Raw genomic sequence first — 24,918 nt, 5'->3', positions numbered from 1 at the left:
TATCTTCACAAGATTCCGTAAATCTAATACTGTTCTAAAAAATAAGTTTAGGGAGGCAGGTGGGGTGATGGGGATTAAGGAGGGCACCTGATGGAATGAGCACTTGGTGTTACCTGCAACTGATGAATCACTATATTCTACCCTGAAATTAATAATACACTACATTTTAACTAACTTAAATTTATTTTTTTTTAAAATATTTTTTAAATTTTATTTATTTATGATAGTCACAGAGAGAGACAGAGAGAGAGAGGCAGAGACATAGGCAGAGGGAGAAGCAGGCTCCATGCAGGGAGCCTGACATGGGATTCGATCCCGGGTCTCCAGGATCGTGCCCTGGGCCAAAGGCAGGCGCTAAACCGCTGCGCCACCCAGGGATCCCATTAACTAACTTAAATTTAAATAAAACAAAGGAAACACAAAAGAAGTTAACTTTTAAAAAATTATGATTAAATAGACTATTTTCCCTGATGAAACGATATTTGTGTAGGCACAATATTGCAAGTATTAAATACTGAATTAACTGGAAATTGTAACCTAACTACACTTGAAGAGGTGAGTATAAGGGGGTGAAGCAGACAGATGCCAGAGGAAGGGAACTAAATGTCCATTTGCCATAAAAAAGATAAGCAGATGATGCCTAAAATTGACAACTCGAAAAATAGCATGTCCTGCACTTTATTTAGAAATGTGAAGGTGATATAAATAGAAGAACAGCTAAAAATAAAGTTCATCTTTTCAAGGAAGGGATTGTGAAACTGGGAACATGTGGGGCAGAGAACCACTCTATCTTGCCACTTAGCCCTTCAGATGCTAGTTTATTTTTTCCCACTCATGGCTTGCTATATATGATTTTAAGTCATCTCTACACCCAACATGAGGCTCGAACTCACAGCCCCAAGATCAAGAGTGGTATGCTCTACCAACCAAGCCAGCCAGCCACCCAGTAAAGCTAGTTCTTGAACTCTGTGCACGTATTAACTGAAGGAGATAAAACGAACTTATCAGAAGACTGAAGCTGATTTTTATCTACTGACATGCAAAAGCTTTCAACAGATTGGCAAATCAAAAAGTAAACCTGGGGAATCCATGGAAATAACCCTAATCACACTATGCAGTCTATTTGCCATATTGGAGGTATTCTTTTTAAAAATGTCCATATGGGGCACCTAGGAGGCTCAGTCAGTTTTGCGTCTGCCTTCAGCTCGGGTCATGACTTGGGACTCGGTCCTGGGACCGAGCCCCACATTGGGCTCCCTGCTCAGTGGGAGTCTGTTCTCTCTCTCCCTCTGCTGCTCCTCCTGCTCATGCTCGGTCTCTCAAATAAAATGTTTTTTTTTTTTTCAAATAAAATCTTTTACAACAAATTAAAAAGACCAATATAACAATGTCATTTTTAAAACTAAGGTTTCCTCCTTTGACCATTTTCTCCTTTCACCTCATCACTGCATCTTCATCTCTCAACTTGTGCCTGTCTCTTAGTCTTTTAAGTTCATATTGTGAAATCCCTTTCTCCTTGACTTTCTCTCACATTGGCCAACAATTCCCAATTCTGAATGAATCCAACAATCTGTGTGAGGTCCTGCTTTCTCATGGCTGAAGAACTGGATACTTTCTCTGGTTGGCTTCACTGTAAATTCACAATTTCCAGACTCATTTGAGTCATTACCCTTCTTACTCATCTCTGTTTTTCTAAACGTGTACCATTTCCTTGGCCTGAAATCTTTGGCTTTCCTGTTGACATCATTCCCTGATGGCTTATTTTCCCGCTTCACCAAGAAAAAAAGCTTTCAGTCTTTATTTCCAGATACATGCAACTTCCATTCCTTTGTGTTCAGAAGTATTTACTTCTGAGACTCTTTCCATAGACCAGACTTTTTTTTTTTTTAAGATTTTATTTATTCATGAGAGACACACATAGAGAGGCAGAGACACAGGCAGAGGGAGAAGCAGGCTCCATACGGGGAGCCCAATGTGGGACTCAATCCCAGGACCCCGGGATCATGACCTGAGCCAAAGGCAGACACTCAAACACTGAGCCACCCAGGGGCCCCTTGATCAGACTTCTTCACTAATAGCTTCACTTTTGAGCCAGGGTTTAAACTGGTGGCTGACAGCTTAATCAGTCTTCACTTCCATTTTCACCTTAGATATTAGTTTTACCCAGGACTTGTCCTCAGCAAACTGATATATTTGCTCTCTGAAGCTGCTTTCATGAACAATCATGGTTTGAAATGTTCACATTTCTAAATGGATGATACAATAATCGAATTCTGACTTCTGTTTTCAACATTTTCATATTGGATGCCCAAAAGTACCTCAAGGATAACACGCCCTAAAGAACTTCATCTTTCCCAAACCTACATCTCCTATAAGATGCCAGTTAAGAAAAGCAGCAGTACCCTAACCCATCAAAGCCCAAATTCTGGGCATCATCCTAGGCAACTTTCTTGTATTTCCCTAATCTCAGTCCATTGCTTCAGTGCCTGACACAAAGTAGAGATTGAACATTTATCAAATGAAGCTTGCCTACTTTTATTTCCATTGTGTTGAACTATCTCCTTTTCTACTTCCACTCAGCGGTCAGACCCTGACCATCCCCTGACTGGCTGATTGCTGCTCCATCAACCACTATCATGGGTTTTTTATTCTCTATTTTTTCTTCACTGTTTACTATTTTCTGTAGTCTACAAATTATTCAGTTCTCACAAAGTTCTTGCGGATGGAAATAAACTACTTTCCCTAACTAAATCCCACATTTCTGTATCACCCTTCCTTCCTTTGTCCCTAGGCTTTTTTAAAGGTCTCTAGCTCATTTTCTGACAAGGCCCATTTGTAGTAGGGATAGTTCTGAACTTTTGTTGGCTGGATATAAACTGATTTTAACTGGAAGCCGTCAGTCCCCTCCACCACTTCTAACCCTCAGCCCCAGGGCTCCAAGAGCAGATCTCAAGGGCAGGGTTCCAAGAGGAAACCCTTCTAGTAAGCCCATTTATCTCATCAAGCATACACCCATTTTATTAAAGAATTCCCAGATACTGGTGAAATAACCAAAATGCAGATACTTCGTTCAGATGGAGATATTAAATACTGAGAAAACATTTACTGGATACATATTAGCGAATACTTATTAAGCACTTGCTAATGCTAAGAAATTCACATCAATTATCCTAATCCCCTTAAGGAGCACCCAAACAAGTACTATATATTACTTTCCATTTTACAGATATAGAAACGTTTTATAGAAAAATAATGGGCCCAAAGTCAATGACACAGACTTTTGAGCCAGGGTTTAAACTGGTGGGCTGACTGCTTAATTATGTACATCTTGGGGCTGTACCATACTAGATTCTACGAGAACTAACAAGGGCATAGTCATTCCTCAAGGGGCATGCAGACTAGTCAAAGCAGTAAGACCAGGCAACTATCAGCTATAATGCAACACAGCCATCAATAAGTACAGTCTGAAAGGCACAAGGTGTTACTAGAATCCTTCTAGTCAGGTTCTAAAAAGGATATATGGAAGATGTGGACTTTTAAAATCTGGCCTTAAAGTCTAAAGAATGAATAGGATTTCAACAATTGCTGGTAAAGGAGAAAAGGTTAACTCAGACAAGGTAACATCAACAAGAGCACTGACCCAGGAAAGCTTTGGAGCATGCTCACAAGACAGGGGCATCATGTGATGAAAGCAAAGGTAAAGGGTAGGATCAGGACAAGAAGTTTGAGACCAGATTTTGTATAATTTGGAACTTTATCTGTAGTCTGTAGGGAGGTCTACTGAGGATTTCTGTGCTTGCTACTGTGGTTAAGAATTCTTTAGAAAGGTAATTTTAGTAGCTGATAGAAGGACTGATGGAATGGAGGGATTGAAAGAATGCACTTCATAGGAGACTTAAGATAGTTCTGGCACATGGTCACAAGATCTAGACCCTGGGAGAGAAACAGTAGAAATGAGAAGGGAATACATTCCAGAGAGAATCAACTCAAGTTGGTCTTGGAAAAATAATGGTACCTAAGAAATGTAAAAGACAGCATAAAAAGTTTGTGTCTCAACCACTAGAGGCTGGGAAACATCTTAAACTGAAATTTAGAAACTAAGTTGTTTGAAAAGTCTACTGTGATGCATACAAATATTTATGTACACATACCAATGCACACACACTTCATATATATAGTGAGAATACCTGAAATAAAGATCTAGAAAATAGAAGTTAAAACCAAGAGGTAACTTGAGACTTGACTATGGAAGCAGTAGGCAATTTATTGTTTAGTTTTGTTAAATTTTGCCTGATTTTAGTTTTTATTAAACAGTTACATATATATATATATATATATATATATATATGTAAATTTAAAATAGAACCTTCGTTTTCTCAAAGTACTCCCTTAAAGCAGTTTATCCCACTAACTGGCCTTAATTAAAAAAAAAAAAAAATCTGTGTATTTCACCTTAAATGGCTTAAATTACAAAGTTTCCATTTGATCCAGTTAATAAAAAAAAAAAACAACTTTGAATTATTCAATCCTTTAAGTTTCTTTTTAAGCATGTGACAAGAGAAATGAAGATGAACATTTTTAATTCCTTCACATACGTTAAAAGATTAGACAGCAAGCTACAATTTTCCTGTTTTGTACAATCTTCTTAGTCATTTCTGAATTGACAGTTTGAAGAAATAAATCCTCTGTATCCCAAAGGACTTCCTAGAATTATATGTTAATGATTAGAACATGAATCTTGAAAAGCTTATCACGTATTTTCAAGGAAGAATGTTCACAGATGGTTAACAAAGAAAAAAAAATAGGAAAAACCAGTCCTTTTAAGCTCTAGACCTGCTCATCAGTAAGAGGAAGAAGTTGTACCTCACAGTCTTTAAGTGGCTTCTAGCAATACAGCGCTACAATTTATTCATAGTGGATACGGAGTATCCATCATCTGCAAAGAACTGTGCTACAAAGATTAGATTGTACCTGCACTTGAGAGCAACAGCTACTAGTCCCTTTTATTTCTCTTCAAATTCTTCACTGTTTGTGAGATGGTAAATAAACCAGCTGTTGGGACTTAGCCTCCATTTCCACAGGCATTGTTCAAACCTGCACTGTCCAGTACTACAAATATTAGCCATGTGTGACGATTAATCACTTAAAATGTGGATACAGTGTGAATGGAGAAGTGATAAAAGTGTAAAATACCCAATGGCTATCAAAGATTTAACATGAAAAGCAAAATGTAAAATACCACAATAATCCTTGATATACCGGATTACACGTTAAAGTAATAGACTGGGTTTAAACATTTAAATTAATTTTGTTTTTTATTCAGTAAAATTTGGCTATAGAAAAATCATGTAGGTGGTTCACATTACATTTGTATTGGTCTAAACTCTTAAGGACTGCATCCACAGATTACCAGGACCTCTCTTCATAGCCTTGGTTGTAAAAAGCATAATAGTCATCAAGTGTTCACATCCCTTTTCTTGCTAATTCTGTCTGGCCAATCATCTACCTTCATTATTATTTGAAACCGTATCCTTCACTGTGAGGGTTAGTGATATTTATCAGATTCTGGATTTTGGATAGGGAAGGAGATGTGATTCTGTTCAAAGCCTTTTTCCAACTTTGAAACAGACACAACATCACATGGAGAAATACAACACTTCCAGACTAATGAATAGGACATGAAAATGCCTCCAAACTCCCAAGTCAGTGACTAGACTCTTCACAAGTTCTCTTTCCTTCTCACTACGTTTAAAACAAGATAACTTTGTTCAGCCTATGTGTAGTTACTGTTACTGAATTTCTGCTGTCCATCCTTGATTCCTGTCAATCACAGAACTACTCAAGCAGGGAGCCACAACCAGAAAATTGAAGTAGCCATTAGCTTTATAACTAGTCATAAGGTTTAAGACAGAAAAATGGAAGTCGGGGCAGCCCCGGTGGCGCAGCAGTTTAGCGCCGCCTGCAGCCCAGGGTGTGATCCTGGAGACTGGGGATCAAGTCCCACTTTGGGCTCCCTGCATGGAGCCTGCTTCTCCCTCTGCCTGTGTCTCTGCCTTTCTCTCTCTGTGTGTCTCTCATGAATAAATAAAATCTAAAAAAAAAAAAAAAAAAATATATATATATATATATATATATATATATATATATATATATATAATACACATATATTAAAAAAAAGAAAAAGAAAAATGGAAGTCTTTATAATTCCCTTACACAATAAGAAGCATTTTTTAAAGGAATATAATCTTACTTCTCTATTTGTCTATATCATTCCTTCAGAAAAACCTGATTTTGTTGAGGCTTATTAAAAAAAACCACTCATGAAACAACTTGTACAAAGAATCTGTAAAACTTTACTAGATCTGGATAATAAAATATAGAGAAGAGCAACAATGAAACAAGGGTATTTTGAGGCCAGTATAAATATATATGCATGTATAAAACGAGCTAGATAGTTGAAAATAGCTTGTCAAAAAATACCATCAGGATAACACCCTTTTAGGTTTTAGAAATCCTCTTTTTACATACATTTCTGTTTTAGTCTTGTTTTATTAATAGGTGATTTTGATTAGAATTTGATTTTCTAATAGATTAATATTGATACTGAAATTTGATATTTTAAGCAAACTATTTTAAAGTGGAAAGGCACTTCAGGAATCAGTCTTATATCCTTGTTTTATAGATGAGTTTTATGTGATTAAGGCCAAAGTCACATAGCTAGGAAGTGACAAAGGAAGACTGAACCCATGTATGTTGACTCTAGGTTCAGCTTGTTCCCGTTTAGTCTTCTTTAACTGGTTTAAGAAAAATAAATTCAGATCTATACAAAAGACTATGTGATCAGCACTATTAATGCCCTGGTTCTATTTACTGGAGTGAAAGAATTTTAGTAATATGAATAGGAAATGTGAAGATTGATAGGTAGAGGTGGGCTGAGTGCTGAAGATACTAAAAAAAGGCTGGTAGCTATCCAGAGGCTCATATAATTTACTTGACATTTTTAACAGACTCTTTTTTTAGTGAAGGTTGTTAAGGAAAAAGAAATCTGGAGCGGGGTCTGGGTCTGTTACTCTCTTCGGTTTGATCAAGAATAAAAATATTTATTATTTTATTTGAAGGTACTGAATATTCTAATAAATGTACCACAGAAGAATGGAAGATTTTGACTTGAGTAAGTTATTAACCTATGTGTAAACTGTATCTTTGGAAGTAATCTAATTATGGGTAATAGTAAGACATCACTATAGATTTTGCTCAGTATTGATGGGGACCAAGATAGTAACTGATATATATTACTATGAATTGCTCATTTCTCAAAAGTTTCTAAGTTATCTCTAACAGAAGCAACAGGAGAAGTCCTATTTCTGCTTTTTAAGAGAACATATATTATTTTGCATCTTTCCAGATATTTTTTCCTGTTCAAGTCTTTCTTATTAACCTATTATGTGTCAGGTACTCTTCTGAGTTCTAGGTGTCTAAATATCAGTAATGCCTATAGTAGGCTTAAAACTCCAGCTAAAACAAGTGGAAGCAAACATATCCCGAGAATACTTTGATATATTAATTGTATCCAGTAAACTGCTAGAGAGGACTCAGTTACACATACACTTCTCTGGGAGATGTAGCTGGAAAGCTTAAGAGGACATCTTTAAGAACACTTTAAATACTGAAAACAACTCTCATACCAGTCACAACTTAAACTTTCGTCAGCATCAAGGATTAGGTAACAGCCATCTGAACAGGATACAGTATAGGTAAGAAGAGTGTCAAAGATAAATTTCATTTTACTTCAAATGTGCTTTACGTTATCCTTGGTTATTCATCAAATCATGGGGATTTTTAGCACAGTACCATTCTTTGTCAGTTACGATTACAGATGATCTTACCTTCAGTTTAAATTGAAAAACAAAGGAAAGGCAAAGAATAAATTAAATATATGCAAAGTCTAGGACTTTGAAGATAGAAGATGAGCAAAATCACAGGACTTGTAACAGAAGCACATTAATACATTTTTTCCTAATTCCTAAACTGGACACTGGTAATACGGATGGACTAAAACAAGCAAAGAAAATTATTCATTCTCTCTTTTAAAAAAGACAAGAGCATTCCCCAGAGTAGAATCAAAAGATAAATGTTCTTTGGTTTATGAGGACTTCAGAAGAGAACTTAACCTTCATTAAGTAATTTATAATGAAAGAGTTCAGCTTTTTCTGTCAACTAAAAAAAATTAATGGATCAGAGCATCACCTATGTACATCTAGAGGCAAAAATTTGTGATTAAAAATGGTTTTAAAAAGATCTCTAACATGTTTACATACCCAAATAATTTGTTACTAATATTTCACAAGGAATATCATTTTATTACTGTAATCACAAAATCATAATTTCTGTACAGGAATGTATAAGTGATCATTAATCAATGCATTGATAATTCACTTCATAAAGAGGGCGAACACACTACAGAATGTATTGTAAAGAAAAAAATATTGTAAAATTTTCTGGCCTTGCAGCGCACTTTTTAGTGCAAGTATTTAAGACACAATAGTGTTCAATTCAGCAAAGTATTGCAGAATGTCATGCCACAGTCCGCTTAATTCAAAGAGGGTCAGGACATGCAGCTTGTAATAAAATGTCAGAGTATATATATACATATATATGTATATAAAAAAACCACATGTAATCCATAAAATATAGAGTGGTTTATTTAGATGATTTTAAATGATTTCACTGTGGAATTCAGCATAACTGGAACAAACATCCAAGATCTTCATAACAGAAATCTTCTTGCTAGGCAATGGCTTTGGCTTCAGGCAGGAATGCCTCCCAGTATTTTATCAGCTGTGGATCATAACCAAAGATATTCTAATTATCTTTTTGCCATTTATATGCATTCATTCTGTATAGTCTTTATGAGTAGCTAACAATGATTAATATTTACTAAAGTCTAGTTCTAAGAGGAAAAATTTTAATTTCCCTACCTGAAGTCTGTCAATATAATTCATGTATAAATTACTTAAGATGTTAATTACTACTAGCTAATTCCAGTTTTTGAGGTAAATTTTTTAAAAACCTTAAAATTTAATTTTCTTTGTTTATGCAAAATTACATATAGAAACGGATTGTTAATGCAAATTAAATGAGACTATCTTAAGTAATAAACTGCAATGAACTTTTCCAATATAAAGTTATAACATATCCTAATTTCAGAAAATATTCACATTTTATGTTACTCTAGCCAAAAACCATGAAAAAAGGAGGAAGAAAACATTAGGCAAGAAATGGACATGTAGTCTTCTTTTGAGAGTGGAAGGAATTAACTGCCAGTGTTTCTTCTGTATTCCATAAAATTAATGAAAGTATAAACTAAAGTTACATTTAAAACAATTCCTTTAAAAACAAATTCATATAAATTATTTCATGAAGTATTTAAAGCCTATAATTTGAAGACATGTTATCTCTTTAAAAAAAAAAAAAAGAGGGGATCCCTGGGTGGCGCAGCGGTTTGGCGCCTGCCTTTGGCCCAGGGCGCGATCCTGGAGACCCGGGATCGAATCCCACGTCGGGCTCCCGGTGCATGGAGCCTGTTTCTCTCTCTGCCTGTGTCTCTGCCTCTCTCTCTCTCTGTGTGACTATCATAAGTAAAAAAATAAATAAATAAAAAAAAAAAAAAAGATTTTATTTATTCATTAGAGACAGAGAGAGAGAGAGAGAGAGAGAGAGAGAGAGAGGCAGAGACACAGGCAGAGAGAAGCAGACTCTATACAGGGAGCCCGATACGGGACTCGATCCCAGGACCCCAGGATCACGCCCTGGATCGAAAGCAGACACTCAACCATTGAGCCAGACATGTCACCTCTTAATTAAAAAATCAATATATTTATTATATATTATATAATATTATATAACTTACATATATTATAAGTTCCTAACCCACATATTTTAAGACAAACTGAAAGAAACCCTTCTTTTTAAGACATTAAATAATTTGATTATTCAAATTATAAATATTTGAGAATAGACAAATATAAATAATTGAGGACATAAATATAAATATTAAAACATAGTATATTGTTATAGATTTTAATTAAAATCCATGGTCTTCTGTTTTCTAGTTAGGGAGACAAATGTCCCTGTGGGAAACAATCACCGCCAACCACATACAAAATAAAACAAAAATCAAAACAATACAAAACCCCCCACTAACCTTAAAAAAGCTAGTTCTGTTACAGAAGAGAATTTACTGTAAGAATTCACTCAAAGAGGTGTGATCACTAGAGAAATAAAACTAGGAAGACAGGAAAAGGGAAACACTGTTGAGCATGTTTCTCTTCACCTTAATCTGGGAAAAATGTATCTTAACTGGTATTCAGGAGTAGAGGCAAAAACCATCTGAGAAGTACCAATTTAACTACCATATTTTTCTTTGTGGTCACCAGTTTTCTCTACTCCATTTCTTACTCCTCCTTAAGTTTAAAAACTCCTACCGCTGACATCTTTAAAGTGAACCAAAAATAAGTTCTAGAAGAAGTCTGTAAGTTACAAAGTAAGTCATAAAACAGTTAGCTTACCTGTTGTTGTGTTTGTACTAATGATTCTAAGTACTTGATAATAACAGTTTTAAAATCTTTCACTCGTTCTTTCTGTAGTACAATACATGAAGAAGAAAGCCCATCAGTACAAAACTAAATCTGATTTTACTACAAAATCACAGCAAAAAATGACCATGGTGTTGGGAAAAGTATAAAATTACACTTACCTCAAATCTTCCCACTTCTTTTCGAATTGTTTTAGAAATCTGTTCAAAATCTCTTTCTCCTTGTTGTACTTTTGCCTCCCACTAACAGAAACAAACAAAAACACACACATTTTTAATTCCTGCAAGGAAAGTATTATAGAACTAGCTGTCACAATCACTCATTTAATTTAAAGTAACATCTGTAAAACCCGAGGAAGCTCAATATTCGCAAATATCAATTTAGGATCTCATTCAAACTTTTATCTAACTTTTCAGTACTAGAAACTCTTATCAGCTTAATTTGCACTAATATTTCATTGTCAGATATACTCAAGATTAGTATATTTTAGTATTTAATCAATTACAACCTCCATAGTTTAATTAAATACAACTAAGACAGTGAAAAGATTTTGAGTATAAAATTCACTGTCAAACAATTTAATAGTGTTGGGGTAGCTTTATCATTTCTTTTTGATATCATCAATTATTCCACAGTGAATCAACAACATTCTACCAAGTTCAAGAATACATGTTCACCACATTTATATGCCCATGGAAATACTTTAAGAAAACTGTTCAACAAACATTTAAAAACATTTTTTAATAGTATAATGTTTGAATTTTTAAAAATGTGGAATTACAGTCTACTGAAGACTTACTGGTAAACATTAAGTTCAGTACAGAAACAACAAAACATTATGATTAGTGATCAATGGAGCAGCTAAAATAAAATAACTGAAGACTTAAAGCAATGAAATGATATTTTCCCACTATGTAACCAAACAGTGGTACATACTCTTCAAAGAGCAGGTACATTTACTTTTAGTAATATAAAGGTTGTCCTACCTCTTCAATTTCCTTATTGAAGCATGGCAAAAAAAGTGTATAAATTATAATAAACTTATACAAATTTACTAAAATACCATATATAGTACATATATATGGGGGATAATGTTGCTTAAAAAGCTAAATGTGGGGCAAGTCTATGCTCTAAAACTATTTTCAGACATAAAATAATTATTTGAAATCAAATTAACCATCTCAAAAGAACTGTGTAATTATTAATTAAAGGTTAATTTAAATCTTTTCCTTTTGTGCTTCTTTAACCATTCCATAATCATGTGAAACTAACAAAGGGCTCTGGAGATTTTAATGATGATCAAAATGTTGAAGTAAGTCTAACACAGTTCATAAAACTATGGAAAAATGGCTAGTGTTGATGGTTCAGAAAAAAACTTATGAAAAATTATGCATATATGAATGATTCATGGAAAATTTTGAGTAAAGCGATAAGTAAAGCATTTTATATTAATCACCTCTCTTATTTCATTTTTAGCTTGCTGTATTTTATCTGGTTTGTTAGCAACCATCATTTTTGCCTCAGTTTCACGTTTTTTGAGCAAAGTAATTTGAGCATCTTCCCATTTCTGCCAGCACTTCATTCGATGGTCAAACACACCCTATAAGTGAATGACATAATGCTAGTAAGTGACAACACTGATATAATTTCAAAATACCAGAAGTGCTGTGATACTGAAAACGAACACACACACACACACAAAAAAACAAGTATTTTACACACTATTATCGTATATTGGCATAATGAAAATAAACATGTCAATACAGAAGAAAAACATCCATATTCATTTGCTTAAAAAAAAAGAAAAGCCCCTGGACAAATCAGAACAGTTCTGAATAAACCAACAGACAAAAACTACATACAAGATGGATTTCACTAGACTTCTGGGTTTTAGATTTGACTTATAATAAGATTTCTAACAGAGTTCTATGCTTTGAAGAAAGAGTTCTTTAAAAGGAAAAAAATCTGGTATCATAAGTTTTCCTACCAAATAGTATCAGAAGCAGATTTGAATGTTGAAAATAGGCCAGAAATTGCAAAAATAAAATGAGGAAAAACTTGTAAGACAACAGGAAGTGAAGAAAAATGTAGAAAAGAAGACCAACAGCAAAAACAAAGGCAAAGCAATTAAAAAGTAAAGGCATAACAATTCAAAAAAAAAAGAAAAAAAGGAGAAAGAATTCTATACAAAATCAACAGGGCAAATGGGCAGAGATGCACTTGTGTGCATACAAGTAGGTATATGTATGTGTCAATATAAACATAAATATATCTATAACAAACACACACACCACACCTATCTAGGAGGCAAGACCAAACAAAGTACTGGACAAGAAGACCACTATAGACCAAGTCAACCAAAACCACTAGTTGTTTCATGGGGTTTGTTTGGAAAAGCAAGAGCAGGTTGATGGAAGAAAGAAATGAAATATAAACATGAAAGTAATTAAAATCTCAGGAAAAAAGGGGATGGACAGGATGAAAGAAATCCAACAGTAATTCCTTTCCTAATCTGATGCTGGGGATATATTCATATTATGTTAGTATTTACTAACTGAACACATGAAATAAGTCTTAGTAAACTGGGTGAACCAGAAAGCACTAAACCAGAGTTATTTTCATTACTCCAAACAGAACTTTTTGGATCAAGAAACAGTAAATAAATACATGTTATAGGAACTTGCTGAACAGAAAAGTATGTAGATAATTTATTTTAAAAATGTGGGATTTTGGGGTGCCTGAGTGGCTCAGTTGGGTAAGCATCTGCTTTCAGCTCAGGTCATGATCCCAGGGTCCTGGGCTCCCCGCTCAGCAGGGAGTTTGCTTCTTCCTCTCTCTCTAATAAATAAATAAAATCTTTTTAAAAATGTAGGCTTTGGAACTAATCAAATTTGGATTCAAATATAGCTTTGTCATTCTATGATCCTGGGTAACTTAATTTCTTTTTTTTTTTTAATTTTTAATTTTTATTTATTTATGATAGTCACACAGAGAGAGACAGAGAGAGAGAGGCAGAGACACAGGCAGAGGGAGAAGCAGGCTCCATGCACCGGGAGCTCGACGTGGGATTCGATCCTGGGTCTCCAGGATCGTGCCCTGGGCCAAAGGCAGGCGCCAAACTGCTGCGCCACCCAGGGATCCCGGTAACTTAATTTCTATAAGCCATTGTTTTCCCAAATATAAAAGGAAGAAAATAAGATCTATATTAGTGGATTGGAAATAAAATGAAAAAATTTAGCGCAGTGACTGAACCTAGTGGATGTTTAACAATTAGTAAGTATTATTATGGATTACTTCTAAACATACACATATAAATTACGAGTTGATTAACTCTACATTTTTACTAAAAGTGCAAACAGTAACAACTCAGTAACATGGAAAAAATCATAATCAGACTGCATTCATATTACATATCCTTGCCCCTCATCCCTTACAAACAACACCAAAAAATAAGATTTTTTTTTTTTTTTAAAGATTTTATTTATTTATTCATGATAGTCACAGAGAGAGAGAGAGGCAGAGACACAGGCAGAGGGAGAAGCAGGCTCCATGCACCGGGAGCCCGATGTGGGATTCGATCCCGGGTCTCCAGGATCGCGCCCTGGGCCAAAGGCAGGCGCCAAACCGCTGCGCCACCCAGGGATCCCAAAAAATAAGATTTATATTCCTAATCTTTAGGGGAAGAAAGCCATATCAGCTCCTTGTTTATAAACTCCACCGTTTAATAACAATTTAATTATTTAAAATATGTACCAGTACAGGGCAAAAGCTAGCCAAAATGCCCTTTAATTTCAATATTTGCTAAAGTTCTCAATACATATATAAATTTGGTTTTTTTGGGTGATAAACTAATTTGTCCCTGTCCAATTTATTATCTCATAAGATTCCAAAACCATCACATGTTTATTATGGCAAAGATGTAGGAGGTATAAAATAAAGGTAAGGGGGATCCCTGGGTGGCTCAGGGGTTTGGCGCCTGCCTTCAGCTCAGGGCATCATCCTAGAGACCCAGGATGGAGTCCCACATCGGGCTCCCCGCATGGAGCCTGCTTCTCCCTCAGCCTGTATCTCTGCCCCTCTCTCTCTCTCTGTTATCTCTCATGAATAAATAAATAAAATCTTAAAAAAAAATAAAGGTAAAACTACTAAAGTCAGGTTATTTCTGAAAGAAAAAAATCAATCTCAGCTCTGTAAGAAATAATTTTTTCCTCATTTGTTTTCCTACCCTTGGAACACAAAAAGGGAAAAAAGAATCAAAAGCATATTCCATCTAAAAATGCTACCCTAAAGATCAATTAAATCACAACTGTATGTTAAGATGCTAGCCTGCTCCAGTAGACCAGCCTCTCCTATAAGAGGGGCAGATTTACACTGATGATCCACTTTGGACTTCCATCCCTCTGCCAATTTATGTTATACATATGTATGCAAACTGGTTTAGCTTAGACAAGGCTGCAGTTGTGGAACATTTTTCCTGGCCCATCAAAACACTGCAATTGTAATTTTAATTAATATCACATTCCAATTTAGTGACTCTGGAAGTATGCTGCTCAGCTTCCTGGAGTTCTGAAAGGATGCTAATTACTTACAGTCGAACAATGAAGCTTTTCAACTCCTTGGGGAACCCACCTACTAACTGGTTGAAAAAATATTTGATATGTTTTATAAATTTAGATTCCCTGAGAAAATATTTTATCAAGTGCTAGTGCTAAACACATTGAAAACCTTTATCTCCAATCCCTGACCCTACTCTAGTGGTTCAAAAGGCCAATTTATGAGAATGCACGCAATGAGTTTACTATATAATATGTTAGGGAACAGTGCTACCCAAAATATGGAGTCCTAGATGTGAGAGGTCATGCACTGCACAAAGAAAGTAGGAGTTTCCTGGATATGAGGCCAGGCCTAGGTAATATTATAGATGGTTGAAATTCATCCTTCTTTAGGGCCCAAATTTCAATTGGTCATAGTTCCTTTCCCACTTTGGCTCTGTACTCTAATTCTCAAGTACTCTTAGTTTCAAATTTATCATCAGAAAACTATTTTTGGGAAGCCACGGTGGCACAATTGGCTAAGCATCTGACTCTTGGTTTCAGCTCAGCTCATGATCTCAGGGTCGTGAGATGGAGCCCTGCATCAGGATCTGCGCTCTGCAAGTAGTTGGCTAGAGTTTCTCTCTCCCTCTTTCTCTATTCCCACCCCCTCACTGTGCTTGGATGCACAAGCTCTCTCAAATAAACAAATACTTTTTTAAAAGGAAAGTATTTTCAATATGGATAAAAACAAAGGGCTAAGTAGTATTAAATAGCTATTAGGAATATATAAGAGAAAACACAAAAGAAAATTGGGCAAAGGACATGAAGAGTTCACACACACACAAAAAGAAATACTAACGGCTCATCATCCATACAGATGCTTAAATTCACACTAACTAAAGAAATTTATACAAAAAAATACCTTCATCATTGGGTGGGAGAAGAAGGAACAAGTATGCTGATGGGAGTATAAGAATAATAATCTCTTTGAACAGTAATATGAATATATTTTTTGAAATTTAAAAAATTCAGGTGGCCAGGTGACTCCACTTCTATGAATTTTATGTCCCAAGAGTTATTTTCAAAAACCAGTATTTACAACTAGACTGATTAAATAATTTAGGGTATTTTTATATGCTATCTAACAGAATACTATGCAAACATTAAAAAGAACATAACATATCTATATATGCTAACATGGATACCTCTCTAAAATATAATGGGTGAAAAAAGTAGGCAAAGAATAGTGCATATAATATGTTCCTTCGTCAAGAAGGAAGACATGGAGGGAAGGAGGAAGAAAGAGAAAGATGGGAAGAATAAAACAGAAAATCAGCTTCATACACGTGCACAGCTGATTCTGTAAAGACACACAAGAACGTAATAGCATAAGAAGTACTAAGTGGTCTTTGGTAGAGAAGAACTTAACCTTTTTGGGCTGTAAGACTGATGATGTCCAAGTATCACTTTTTCTAATACAAATGAATCAGTTTTAAAAAAAAACCAAACTGAATATCAAGATCATAAAAATTCCCTGTCATGCTACCCCCTAATATCTCAACTCCTTGGTGTGGCTGACCTCGGTCAGGTTTCAGCAGAAAACACAAAGCCAACGTGAAAGAGCTTCATCTACGTCAAGCTCTAACTTGAGCAAAGCTCTTTAAATCTCTTGAAATCAATGAATCACTAATTCAGTTCTTCCCAAAGTCTGTTCCATTTATGTAAAAAGATATTAAGTGGAAAAGAACTCCTGTTCCTATGAATTTGGAAGTCTCTGAATTAAACAAATTTAAATGTTTTATTTTATTTTTTTACTCATAGACAGTTCTGAGCATTTCAATGTTCCATGACTCTATAAAACAGGGATATTGTACAAAATATTATCTCCCAAACTCAGCTGGTTGTGATACCTCTTTCAGTGTCACTGTCATTCTGGGAAACATGAATCCAAGTACAATTTCTGAGAATGTAAAAATCCAGCAGGAAGATTTAAGTAGCATGAGGCCGGCCAGCCCACGTGAGAGCTCACCACCCAGGACACTAGCAGGCCGTTCCTGCCAGGGACTGTCCTCCCAGATTAGCTCTTCTCAGCTGGTACTCCTCCTCACAGATACTGCCCAGCTTCCCTTTGTGGACCCAGTTATTTTGCAAAGTGCTCTACTTTTTTACAGCAGCCCTCATGCTTGTGGGAATTCTGAAATGAGGTTGAGAGTGGGTGGGAGAGAAGCAGGAACCATTAATTGTGAACTGGATTTCTGTTTATCATAAGTTGCCTGATATATAATGAGTAACTGCTATATATATTAACTTCTTTAAATAATCAAAGAGAAAATTTAACTAAAGAAGGAATTTAAAGAGTAACACCTAAGAGCAGATACAGACAAAACTGGTAATTTTTCCAAACCCAAGATAGCAACATCTGAAGTACTAAGAATCCTCTAGCCATAATTGCCATGGTCAGCTTGAGAACAGGATCATAAAAGAATACGCAGTATACCAATGACTGTAGATGAATACTGATTTCATCATAGACTTTAGCTGAAAAAAATTTTGCTTAAGAAAGCAAAGAACAAGGTCTCATTAACTTTCAGTAAAAGATAAACTCCCAATTCTTCCGCCCTATGACAATTCTTGCTCATAACAATAACTGAAAAACACCCTAAGATCTTAAAGTACCTTCTGAAACACTGGATAGATAAAATAATACTTAGTTTAACTGTTGGAATACTGGAGATAACCTGTAGAATACCAACTGTCATTTGCTAACTTGATTACTTTCCTAACTATTCAGAAACTCAACTGTTTATCCTTAAACATTACCACTAGATAACACAATTTATTATCTAGTCTCGTTTGATCTATAAATAGTGACTACATATTTCAGTGTATGCACAGAATGTTTGCTTATAGTCCAAATGCAGGCTAAAAGCCACCATTAAACATACTCATGCAACCATCAGCTCTATTTTTGTTCTGCTTCTGTTATACCTTTACTAATGGGAACAGAGGCCAGGCTAGTTTCAGTTCATGTTAGATGAACAATAAATGCTACCAGTCGGTTGTAAACTTGTATATGTCAACACAGAAGTGAATGTGTGCTGGTTTTATCTTGTTTGGCACTTCTTAGAACTCTTAAAAACATTAATTTTATCTATTGTTCAAGTCATAGTGGAAGAAAATATTAGGCTATGAGTCATCATCTTGATGTCATTTTATATGGACTGGTAGAATAAAGAACTTACACTCTTAAATACATGCCTTCTAGCTAACCAAATTCTTCTAGAAGCAAACCACAGAAGTGAGATGATCTGAAGGAAGACTGCAAAATAAGGCTTACTTTCACTGCAGCAATAAGACGAATGTAGTCACTAAGTAGTTCTGAAAACATATAAAAGTCAGCAAAAGCTTGTTCTTGATGTAACTGGTCTATCTTCTCCTCCACCTCCGCAAGCTGAGACAAAGCTCTAGATAAAGCAGTATGGTCCTCAGAGTTACCTAACATGGCAGCACTTTTAGCAAAGGCAGCTGTGTTGGCCGAAAGTTCTGAAACAAAAAAAGGATTCATTTTTAGTATTCACTAGTAAAGTTTTTAAATATTGCAATGATTTTTCTACATTCCCTCTAAATTGTATCAATTCGTGTATCGCTCAAATAATTGTTTTAAAATAATTAATATAAAATCACCAGCCATTAAAATGCCTTTGGTATAAATGCCAATTGCTCAGAGCTCTACTGAAAGTTAAGAAGAACATTAAAGAAAAATTATGAAGAACCACTGCCTATATTCCCAGGGGAGGAACTATGTTTAATAATTTAATATAATAATCTGCCTCCTCTTTCTTCCTAAAGTGCTCATTGCTTTTGTGTATTCCTGCAGAAGATAAAAGATGTTTTTTTAATATGGAAAGCAATGAGAACACAATGACTTATACTACATTTTTTGGCCTTCAAAGATTTAAATGAAATGGAAAATATCTATAACTTTTAATGAATATATTATTTAGCTAATAAGAAAAAGCCAGGTAAAATACACACAATTCATAAAAACCTTATTCTTTTTTCTTTGCATACAATGCTTTAACTATGCTCAACTGAAATACCAAAATTTCTAAAAGAGATTTTTGAACAGTATCATTTCTGATACTTCGAATAAAGAAAAACAGATGTTTACAGAAATATATTGCCTAGAAACTGCTACATTACAAAAAACTCTCTAAGAACCATAAAGCTATTCCCTAAAAGATACAGTACAAATGGCAGTACAAATAGCTGTTATAAACTACTTTCAATAATGAATGTATTGGTTTATTTCCGTAACTGTTTTACTGAAACGGATTACTGGTAATGGCACATACTAAATGGCTTACTATGTATTTTAGAAACCTAACATTAAAATCCTTGTATTCTTAAAAAACACTAAAATTCTCATGATAGAATTAAAAAATTATAACTTAAATTTTCTGTCAATTTTTAACAAACCTCCTCCCTTCAGACTTTTAAATATGGTTGTTCAAAAATGAAGAAAATAACTCAAGAGATTTCTATGAAATACAGGTACACAATTTTTTAAAGATAAATTTCAAGTATCAAATTTTTAATGTTATTTTAATTATATCAGTTACCAATAAGACATCTTCATTCATTAAACTGTAATGTTCATTTTAATAAAATTTAAATAAAATAGTTGAATTAACTTATGGTGTTAAACAAATAAATAATAAGGCAAACAAACCTTTTCTATGACAGACCAAGGCTTCGACACTAGCATGAAGTTTCCTAAGTTGCTGATCCAGATTTTCAAATTGTTGCTGCTTTTCTTCAAACCACTAAGAAAAAAAATGAAAAATGGAGCTAATTTAGCAAGAACAAACCACTGTAAATTAGGTTACCAATAGCAAGGCACATTCCTTGTTTTAAAGCAACAAATTAGCCATGTATAACCATGGTAGTCAACTGATGTGGCTGAGAACTAAACTCAATAAGCAAATTAATATCCTATTTTCTACTTGTACAGCTTTAAAATGCAATTGTTGGGCTCATTAATTCATCTCATTATTCAAGTCGAAAAATCAGCTCTTACTGCATCCGATTCATTCATCTTGATTGTCATTTTGTTGACAGCGTCGGCAGCCTTGTTCACCATCCTCAATATTCCTGCTCCACTCAGAGCCTGTGTGTTAACTGCTCTAGGCAGCTGGAATTGAATGACAAATAAGGGCAAACAAACCGGTTAAAAGCCTGGAGGTTTAACTGGGCACAAAAGGGACTGCACACCCCCACGAAAAAAACGAAAAAAAAGAAAAAAAGGAGGTTGTATTTTCTTCACTCTCATACATTTCAATAGTGAGATCTAATTTCTCAAACACACTACTTGTACACTCTCAAAGGAAAACTTAAAAAATAGACTTTCCATTTGCTTTTCTTCTGCACGTTTACATTTAGATGGAACAACACTCTGTTTGTCAAAATATATTAAGAAATTGCCAGGTACCTTAACATTGGCCACCTGTTTGCTTGCAGAAATAAACTTGTTTATAAGGGAAGAAGAACAAAGTCTTAAGAAAAATCTCCTTATGCTGTTAAGACAGTGTGATTCCATATTTTTCAAAAATTCTGGATTCAAATAATTTTTTTTAAGTTCAAAGGGTAATAATTAAAACTCTAAACTGTTATGAGCCCCAAATGTACCAAACATCTCAAATAGAAAGAGTAGCACAGTTAGAATTTAAGCTCGTTTAAGCGACAAGTTTGCATTTCAGAACCTTGGTAAAAATATAGAATGTAGACATACAAACTGTGTTGAGTTGTCTCCAAAAGGAGGCCCAAATAAACTTATTTCAACACGATGCCTAAAGCAACAACTTAGGCACTGAAAGTCATTCTTTGAAATGTGGTTTAAAATTTTTGAAAAAGATACTGATCATTCCACAGTTATCAATGCAAAGAAGATCATTTGCTAGCAATTTATTTTTTATTTTTTTAAAGATTTTATTTATTTATTCATGAGAAACACAGAGAGAGAGAGGTAGAGACACAGGCAGAAGGAGAAGCAGTCTCCATGCAGGGAGCCCAACATGGGACTCGATCCCAGGTCTCCAGGATCAGGCCCTGGGCTGCAGGCGGCGCTAAACTGCTGCGCCACCCGGGCTGCCCAATTTGCTAGTACTTTAAATAATTAAAGCTAAACACTAAGCCAAAAAAATAATTTCATTCCATTTACTAATACAACTATTTACTGAACATATATTTTTATAAAAATTATTAAAATGACAAACACAAATAAGGAGAACATTAATAGCCTATAAAAATTTAAAGTAAAAATAATACCTCTGAACTTTCCAGGAATTGCCTTAAATCAGGATCCTGTAGTAAAGTTGGATGCTTCACTGTTCTTTGAAGATACCTAGATTTAAGAATAAAATTTATCCTTTATCAATACCATTTATTTTAAATCTTAATTCAACAGAAAAATAAAAATAAAGAATAATAAAAACTAGGTAAAATGATGTCCTCCCTTCATCTTCACTTTAATTATTTAGACTCATAGCAATGTTTAGACTCTTTAAAGCTTTTTATCTTTTATAAATTCATAATTATGTAAAAAAAATGGTAGGTCATGAAAGTAGGATCATGAAAGTAGGTCATAGGAGAGGTTAAATAACTTACCAAATCTCATACTGCAAAGTATTAGAGTTGTAAAAGGAAATATGAGTTTGGTGCATAATTTTATCTTTGGGTGGAGTCACCATGTTCCCAGCTATTATTTCAGAGTCCCAACACACATATCACTGTAAATATTCCAATCAACTATTTGTTGTTACTCCTATTACCAAAAAGGAGAAAAGTCTACCAGTTTTTCTTGTCAACAGATTTAAATGATCAAATCAGCTTTGATCCTTATTTGACACAGTAGCTAAATTTTCTTTAAAATTCTATTTTAAAAAAGATTTTGCTAAAAGTTAATATTTTCTTTTTTTTTTTAAAGATTATTTATTTATTTATGAGAGACACAGAAGAGAGAAGCAGAGACACAGGCAGAGGGAGAAGTAGGCTCTATGCAGGAAGCCGACATGGGACTCGATCCCGGGGCCTCTAGGATCAGGCCCTGGGCCGAAGGCGGTGCTAAACTGCTGAGCCACCCAGGCTGCCCCATATTTTTCTTATATGACACCACATAAAATAAAAATGAGAAGTAAAGAGAAACACTATTATTAATCACTATTAGCCCAACTTCAGTTGTTTGCCTTTAGGAGAAAATAGGAAAGCCCAAATTTCCATCACTTATAAAAAATTAACAAGAAAAAAGGCCCACTATTTAATGATTCTTGATTACTTATCTAATCCCATTTTTCAAAAAACTGTACTTTGCTTATTGATTACATGTGTATTTTGATTATTTTACTGTATTTCAGTTAATATACCTTTATCCTATTTTTGCAGAATAAACGTAACCAGTAATTTCTTCTACCTCATTATAAGATTATAAAATATGCCTGAAGTTTCTTTTTTTAAGATTTTATTTATTTATTCATGAGCGACAGAGAGAGAGAGAGAGGCAGAGACACAGGCAGAGGGAGAAGCAGGCCCCATGCAGGGAGCCCGATGTGGGACTCGATCCCGGGTCTCCAGGATCATGCCTCGGGCTGCAGGCGGCGCCAAACCGCTGCGCCACCGGGGCTGCCCTGCCTAAAGTTTCTGAAAACAATGGTAACCTTTCATTAAGTTAAATTCTATTCAATGGTTAAGATGATTAATTTATCATGGCTTACATATTAACTTCTTTTTATGTATTTAAATAAATTAAACTTCAAGTCATTAGCCCACATAAGAAAACATTACCACAGAAATAGAGCATTTAATAGATGGTGCAAAACAACTACACTGTGGCTTAGGAAAATATATACTGCCTATATTACCAAGCTAAAAACAAGATGCAACACGAACTCTAAGTCTGTGTTAACAGACTTTCTTTAACTTTTAACACTAAGTCTGTGTTAAAGAAATGTTGGTATCTTCCCACTGGAATTGTACTTAACATTTTAACACTCATGTTCTCCAATACCGTCAGGCTGTGTACTGCCGAGAGCAGTTTGCATAAGTTGTTCATGAAAGACAAAACATGTCATACCCAAACTTCAAAACATCCCAGTACTTCAAACCTAAATGTATTTACCTAACACCACTTACATTTTTAAAAAAAATTTTTTAAAAATATTTTATTTACTTCTTCATGAGAGACACACAGAGAGAAGCAGAGACAGACATAGGCAGAGGGAGAAGCAGGCTCCATGCAGGAAGCCCGATGTGGGACTCGATCCCGGAACTCTGGGATCCCAGGTGTCCCATACCACTTACATTCTGAACAACTTCCCAAAGTGAGTTCTGTAGAATACTAGTCTCATGCAATATTCTAGGAAAAAGGATGGTTCTACAACCAAAAAGTCTAAAATATATTGCATACATATTTCTGAGTCATAATGAACAGCAGCCTATTAAGCACTGTATGTTGTCCTGCAGGAAAGAAACCTGGTTTAACTTTGTTAAACCTTATGTTAACAAGACTCCACTGTCTACAGTCTACAGACTTTCCTTTTCTCACCCTACCACATACTAGGATTCGGAGGAATCATTCTGGAAAACAGTATTCTAGAAGAGAGTAAAACTTTACTTCTTAAGGCTTATACAGAAGTAAACAGCCATCAACCATTTCTTTAAAACTATTAAATTGGGATGCCTGAGTGGCTCAGTGATTGAGCGTCTGCTCAGGGTGTGATCCTGGAGTCCCAGGATCGAGTCCCACATCAGGTTCTTTGCGTGGAGCCTGCTTCTTCCTCTGCCTGTGTCTCTGTCTCTCTTTCTCTCTGTCATGAATAAATAAAATCTTAAAAAGAAATAAAAAAAATTAAATAAAACTACTAAATTTAGATAATGGTAAAATTATAAGCAGAAAACTAAAAGATTTTTTGTTCCATAGGATAATTATCTTTTAATGTTTTTTCTAAGAGTGTGAGTAGGTACACACACAAACTCACAGATACTTTGGTTTTCACAAAAATATAACAATTATGCTTGTAGTCGTGTATCCTTTTACGCACAACAGTATGTTACGGATACCTTTCTGTGGCATTAAATATTATTCTCTAATGCCATTTTTATTTACCACATGAAATTCTAGCATACATATGTAGTATATTTATTTTTTAATACTACAAAGACCACTACTTGCTTTCTTATCATTTGCAAAGTACTATCACATTCAATGGAATTTTATTCTTTAAATTGGTTGTACGTAATGTCTACTTTGCTTATCTCAATAGCACATTTTACTTTTTTTGTTTTTTAAGATTTTTATTTATTCATGACAGACACACAGAGAGAGAGAGACAGAGGCAGAGACACAGGCAGAGGGAGAAGCAGGCTCCACGCAGGGAGCCCGACGTGGGACTTGATCCTGGGTCTCCAGGATCACACCCTGGGACAAAGGTGGCACTAAACCGCTGAGCAACCGGGGCTGCCCTCAATAGCACATTTTAAATGAAAATTCCCTTTTGAGTAAGTGGTTTGTGTTTTTAAATCAGAAAATAAAGGAATGGATTTGCATTTTTCCTCCCTTCACATCAATCTTATTTTTCATTCTTTTCATTAGGTTTTTAATCTTAATTCCATTATAGTTAACATACAGTGTTATATTACTTTTGTGTACAATATAATGATTCGACAATTCTCTACATTGCTCAGTGCTCACCATGTTAAGTGTCCTCTTTAATTCCCACCACCTATTTTACCCA

General features: G+C 34.8%; 1 protein-coding gene across 2 annotated transcripts in view; it reads right to left on the bottom strand.

Annotated features, from left to right (window-relative positions):
* Positions 1-8,339: 8,339 nt before the first annotated feature.
* SNX2 (sorting nexin 2) overlaps positions 8,340-24,918 on the bottom strand; it is a 57,821-nt gene continuing 41,242 nt past the window's right edge. Inside the window, exons 8-16 of one of the 2 annotated variants that reach the window (XM_038551962.1) lie at positions 21,458-21,533; positions 20,211-20,324; positions 19,863-19,956; positions 18,468-18,673; positions 12,052-12,195; positions 11,582-11,593; positions 10,757-10,837; positions 10,569-10,640; positions 8,340-8,838 (exon numbers count right to left, since the gene is read on the bottom strand). In XM_038551962.1, coding sequence (XP_038407890.1) covers positions 8,788-8,838; positions 10,569-10,640; positions 10,757-10,837; positions 11,582-11,593; positions 12,052-12,195; positions 18,468-18,673; positions 19,863-19,956; positions 20,211-20,324; positions 21,458-21,533 — 850 coding nt within the window. In that variant the 3' untranslated portion in view covers positions 8,340-8,787. The remainder of the gene's footprint in view (positions 8,839-10,568; positions 10,641-10,756; positions 10,838-11,581; positions 11,594-12,051; positions 12,196-18,467; positions 18,674-19,862; positions 19,957-20,210; positions 20,325-21,457; positions 21,534-24,918) is intronic. The other variant, XM_038551963.1, reaches the window with a different exon arrangement.

This window comes from Canis lupus, chromosome 11 (assembly GCF_011100685.1).
Source record: "Canis lupus familiaris isolate Mischka breed German Shepherd chromosome 11, alternate assembly UU_Cfam_GSD_1.0, whole genome shotgun sequence".
NCBI lineage: Eukaryota > Metazoa > Chordata > Mammalia > Carnivora > Canidae > Canis > Canis lupus.
This window is presented reverse-complemented; position numbering and strand designations above follow the sequence as displayed.